The sequence below is a fragment of the Pyrus communis genome, chromosome 14 (genome assembly GCF_041283825.1).
Source record: "Pyrus communis isolate YQ-2024b chromosome 14, ASM4128382v1, whole genome shotgun sequence".
Taxonomy (NCBI): domain Eukaryota; kingdom Viridiplantae; phylum Streptophyta; class Magnoliopsida; order Rosales; family Rosaceae; genus Pyrus; species Pyrus communis.
In genome coordinates, this window is record NC_142578.1 from 3,766,033 (window position 1) to 3,771,705 (window position 5,673).

The 5,673-nt window shown below is 36.7% G+C and overlaps 1 protein-coding gene across 1 annotated transcript; it reads left to right on the forward strand.

Annotated features, from left to right (window-relative positions):
- The first annotated feature begins 701 nt into the window (after positions 1–701).
- LOC137712856 (Glycosyl hydrolase family 47 protein) lies at positions 702–5,448 on the forward strand. The gene is made up of 15 exons (XM_068452030.2): positions 702–1,000; positions 1,736–1,778; positions 1,854–1,919; positions 1,997–2,058; positions 2,214–2,313; positions 2,536–2,718; positions 2,961–3,009; positions 3,096–3,275; positions 3,476–3,596; positions 3,748–3,829; positions 3,921–4,006; positions 4,153–4,253; positions 4,449–4,590; positions 4,697–4,847; positions 4,958–5,448. The coding sequence occupies exons 1-15, from the start codon at positions 858–860 to the stop codon at positions 5,183–5,185; spliced, it is 1,737 nt and encodes a 578-aa protein (XP_068308131.2). The 5' UTR covers positions 702–857; the 3' UTR covers positions 5,186–5,448.
- Positions 5,449–5,673: the final 225 nt, after the last annotated feature.

Consider the following 5,673-nt stretch of genomic DNA (forward strand, 5'->3'; position numbering starts at 1 on the left):
GAATCTGGAGTAATTAATGAACAAATATTGCAGAATCAAAAGTAGCTCTAGTCTACGGTCAAATGAATGAACCGTCAGGAGCTCATATGAGAGTAGGTTTAACCGCCCTAACTATGGCGGAATATTTTCAAGATGTTAATGAACAAGACGTACTTCTATTTATCTACAATATATAGTTTTTAGTGGTGGACTCTTTTTCATATATTGAGAAAAAAAAGTATAACTAAACTAATAACTAGTTAATAATAGTTATTAATTTTGGAGTTAGACTCAGAAGTGTAAGTTATTCACACACTTCTTTTTACCTTTTATATACTCTTGTTAATTTTTGTCCATTAATTTTCTTCAATTCATTCGATTTAACATTCTCAAATTAAAAGAATTGTAAGAAAATAAAATAAATGTATGGATAGCGCTACTTAATTTAGAATTAACATAACTAGCGCAATAACTATCTGGTGAGCCTTGTCAACGTGGTCCAATCAGCCATATTGGGTCCAAATAGAGTCCAAACTCAATCTTGATCACATTCGCATTTTACTATTTTATAGTGCATCCGTATCAATATCATCAAAACTCAAATCGTAGAAAATACAAGGATGACACTGTGTTGACCAATCATCTAATCCCATTTACACACGTACATCAACATCCACCAATCATCTAATTCCTTCTAATATATTTAATTTAAATTATAACATGCTCTTTTAATTTTATGTTTCTTACAATTACCTGGCGCCTGCAGTACCAACCAGACAAGCTAATTAGCAAATCGCAGAATAACCCGCCTTCCTCAGTCCTCTGATTCTTCGCTCTCCATCTCTGATACGAATCCCAATCCAATTGAACCAATAGCCATGTTGCCGCGCAAATGCGCGACATGGGTTCTTCTCTTCTTTCTGATCTCTCCCACCCTCATAAACTTATTGACCTCCGCATCGCCGTCCGATCCCCGTTGGGCAGCTAAGAAGCGACGCCTCAGAGATAAAGTCCGTAAGATGTAAGTAAACTCGAATTTCACCTCCACCCGCTCGGTTTCTCAGCTGAAGTTTCCATTTTTCTTCAATATTTGTAAATTTAGCTTAATGGGTATCCGTAATTTTGCTCCCCAATCAGGGGTTTTTAGCTGAACTTTGTGGTTTTGCTGATTTGGGTTTGTTTTGGTTGATTCTGTTGGTAAATTTTGTGTTTTAGTTCGAAAAAAATGTAGGAGTTTTGGTTTTAAGTGATTAGATTGTAGAAAGAGTTTGTTTTTGTATTAATTTTGAAAAAATATGGATATTTGTCAAAGTGGAATAGCATGCTTGGATGGAATTGGTAAATCAAATACTGTTGGAAATGTAAATTTGAGATCTTGAAGTATGGGGCTTTGGGGAACTAGACATTTCCGGTTGTTACGGTTTCGACGATATGGGCTAAAGGCAATTTTCTTAAGAAAATGAAACAGAACAACCCTAAGACTATTAATTGGTATGACTTTCGCATTTCTTTTGCACTTTTTGAAGTAAAGAAATCACATTTTATGACTTGCGGATTTGTTTTGCACTGGCCATCCGGAAACCCCTGTAAAATATAATCTGGTCTTTGTGAGAATTTGCCTACGTGTGAAGGAACTAAACAAATTGTATAAGAAAAGAGTAGATAACTGTATGAGGATCTCTTTAGTACAACGTCTATGTTTGTTTGTGGAAGTACTTGAAGGGTTCTTACAGTAAAGTTGTTTCCCTCCTTTTAGGTTTTATCATGCATACGACAACTACATGATCCATGCATTTCCGGTAAGTTTTTTGTTCATTATTTCTTCTAGGTTTTGCACCTACGTTCGAATGATATTAAAACTGCATTCTTTGCAGCATGATGAGCTAAAGCCACTGAGTAAAAGTTTCACCGACTCTCTTAGTGAACTTGGAAATCTGAAGGTATCTTTAGATAAAATGAATTATGATTAGTTGCAATTTTCAAACGTAAATTGAAGTGCTTTCTTTCCCTATTTCAGCTTGAACACCTACCACAAGGCTACAGTGGATCGGCTCTGAGTCTTATAGAATCATTGTCCAGGTTTGACATGAACCGATTATGTCATAGATACTCTTCTATAATCTGAATTTATATGCCTTCAGTTATAGCAATATTATGCTGAACACTGGTACTTTCTTCATTATGATTCGTATAATTTTGTCGTCACATCATTCTGATGTAAAATTTTCTCGCAGCCTTGTCATTATGGGTAACAACACTGAATTTGAAAGCGCAATTATTTGGCTTTCTGACAATTTGAAGTTCGAGGTTGATGTGAGGGTAAATCTCTTTGAGGTATATATTCAATAGCTTGTGGAAAAAAAGCTTAATTTAGTTGAGTTATGCTGATTCTAGAACTTTATTATTCTCGTACCTTTTAGATTGTTCAAAATGGGATGCAGTTTCTGGATGTAGATATTATTTTAAATGTTATTCAAGAGCAATGTATATTGTTGTCTAGTTTTGTTCTTTATGTATTTAATTAGTTCTCTTTTCCACTTGATTGCTATTTTGTAGTGCAACATAAGAGTGCTTGGAGGACTTGTTTCTGCTCATTTACTTGCAAGTGATTCTTCAAACAGGCTGGGTCAAGGAGTTTACAAGAATCAGCTGCTTACTTTGGCTGAGGACTTAGGGAAACGCTTCCTACCTGCATTTAACACGCCCACTGGGTTGCCGTATGCATGGATTAACTTAAAGGTACTACCTGTGACATGCTGAGCTCCAATATTCGATTACATTGTGATTTGTGGGATGTATGCATGCTATGATTCTTTCTATATCATTATTATCAGTCTAAACATATAGTTGGGTGTACCTGTGTCCTGCAAAAATTTTCAAGACTTCACCTCTCAAGTTTCAAAAATATATGAAAATGTTTTGGTGGTTTTGTTTGTAAGAAGGATATATGACTCTGCATGAATGCGAAATTCTGTGGACAGTATGGAGTGATGGAGAATGAGACTACTGAAACAAGCACTTCAGGATGTGGTGAGGGGCTTTCTTTTGCTGTGTTCAGATGTGGACATCAATAAATGTGACGCTCCTGAATCTCCTGATTTTCTGTATGAATTCAGGTTCTCTAATTCTGGAAATGGGAGCATTGTCCCGGTTGACTGGAGACCCCAAATACGAGTCTGCAGCTTTACGTGCTCTTCGTAAATTATGGGGCATGCGCAGTTCCTTGAATCTACTTGGTACAACGCTGGATGTATCAACTGGGGAATGGCTTGAGTACTCATCTGGGATTGGAGCTGGTAGGTTTGGTCAGGGCTTTGGGGTCTTTAATGTACTACATTAATGTATTGTTCCGTAGTTTATTGGGTTTCCCAAATCGTACATGTGCCAATATTTCCTTGTGTGGTGGGCTCCAGGCCATCAGAAACCATTCCCTTGACGCATCTTGAGTGTGTAGATTTTTAGTTTCTGATGTTGGATTATATGTTTCTTCATTTAGGGGTTGATTCATTTTATGAGTATCTATTTAAGGCCCACATCCTTTTCGGAAAGGAGGAGTTCTGGAGAATGTTTCATTCTGCTTATATTGCTGTGCAGAAATATTTCAGACACGGTCCATGGTATTACACTTCCTCCTAGCCTTATTGAATGCCTTATTTCAAATTATTATTGGCACTTTTCAAGTGTTGAAAGTTTGGATTCTAGCTGTAAGTTTAAATTGAGAAAAGTAGGCTGCAAAGTTATTTTGATAAAGCATGTTACTGTAATTAGGTACCATGAAGCTGATATGAGGACAGGAAAAGCAACTTATTGGCAGCTTACTAGCCTTCAGGCATTTTGGCCTGGCCTACAGGCAGGGAATCTTAAACTTTGTCATACTACTTCGATAATAACTCCAAACCTCAGAAAGTCTTCTAATCTTTAGATGTGAACTTTGTTTATAGGTTCTTGTTGGCGATATTGCAGCCGCAAATTCTTCACACCGTGAATTTTTCTATGTATGGAAAAAGTTTGGAGTAATACCAGAAAGGTGCTTTTGAAACTGTTTTCTTATGAGTCTGTACTCTTACATTCTACATATGAACTTCTTAGTTTTTAATGGCTGGTTCCTATTACCACAGTATTTCTCATAAGGGGAAAAAAAAACTGTCTAATACGAACTGTAAAATAATTTAGGTATTTGTTGGACCATCAAATGTTGCATCCCACAGAAAAGTATTATCCTCTGCGCCCTGAATTGGCCGAGTCAACATTCTACTTGTATCAAGCAACTAAAGGTTTGATTTTCTTTATTATTTTTCATTTTTCACATGGTTCTAAAAGTTCAGGTGATATTTTGTAAGCATTCAGTGCCCTAAGATGAAATTTCTTTTATTCAAGAGAATATAAGAAACAAAAAAAACTCCTGTATTGTGATTGTAGCCGGTCCTATTTTTCTGATTTTTAGCCCATGTTTGTTTCTGTGTTATCAGATCCATGGTATATTGAAGTGGGGGAGTCAATTGTAAATTCTCTGAACTTATACACAAAAGTGGAAGGAGGTTTTGCGAGCATTAGAGATGTCACAACTATGCAGTTGGAAGATCATCAGCATAGTTTCTTCCTTGCTGAGACGTAAGAGTTGCTTTTCCCTTGCACTGTGCAAATACAGAGAAAAGAATCACGCATAAACTATTGCAGTTTAAGATATATCTGAACCGGTGTCTTATGTTTTTTGTAGGTGCAAGTATCTATTTCTTCTGTTCGACGATTCATTTATGGATGACCAAAATTATATTTTCACAACTGAGGGTCATCCCCTTCCAGTGTTGAGAAGTTGGCATGACAGGCTTCCTGAGACTTACATCCATAGTAACTGGACTTCTCTCAAGGTGTTGCTTCTACTCAACTGCATGCATAGTAGTTTTCCTTTGAGCAAACAGAAACAAGATGCGGTCTTATTCTTTATGTCCTTATACGAGTTGTAATTTCATTTGTGCAGGCCGGAAATCAAGCACGACGGACAAGTGCAATGTCTATGCAAGTATGTCCTACGACAATGAATTCGTGGGAATGTGGTGGCCAACAAGTTGAGAGTGCTTGCCACGTCCCAGATGCTCGTAGTGACCACAGGTGTCTAACAGACGATGAATGTGGAGTTGACTCAACTAATTGTAGACGAAGATCGTGTAGCATCGCTGGCTACTGCGGGCTATGGTTGTTCATATGATTCCATGGAAGAAACCGGAGTTGTTTTCGGTGACAAACAATAAACGTAATTTCTGTAACTGGAATATCAGAGCATAGGAACACACCATGAGAAAGGGGAGAGACGATAGGAATACATGTTTTAGAAGTGAATAGCAGATTATGCAATTGAGTTACCCTTCAGATTCTCAGAGCAATGTACCAAAATTTTGGGTGATGAAGTTTTTTAGTTGGGAAATATGCTTTTATTCAAGATAAATAAGATCCATACAACGTATTGTCAAAGCATTCATCCAAAACTCAAACGTGAAAGTCACGAACAAAAGTATCATCTTAAAAAGGTGAGAGAAGAGCTTGATTCCTTAAGGCTGAGGATTTTTTTTCTCAAAATACTTCATGGCCTATTGATAGAACTTAGTGTTTATGATTGAAACCGTTTATATTATAAATTACTCTGTAAAAGTTATTTTTGCAAAAAATCAACTAAAACTAAAATCGCTTAACCAATCA

Coding starts and splice junctions, on each gene's coding strand:
- LOC137712856 (XM_068452030.2), top strand. CDS start 858: ATGTTGCCGCGCAAATGCGCGACATGGGTTCTTCTCTTCTTTCTGATC. Junction 1,779..1,853: donor ACATGATCCATGCATTTCCG/GTAAGTTTTTTG, acceptor CATTCTTTGCAG/CATGATGAGCTAAAGCCACT. Junction 3,830..3,920: donor CATTTTGGCCTGGCCTACAG/GCAGGGAATCTT, acceptor CTTTGTTTATAG/GTTCTTGTTGGCGATATTGC.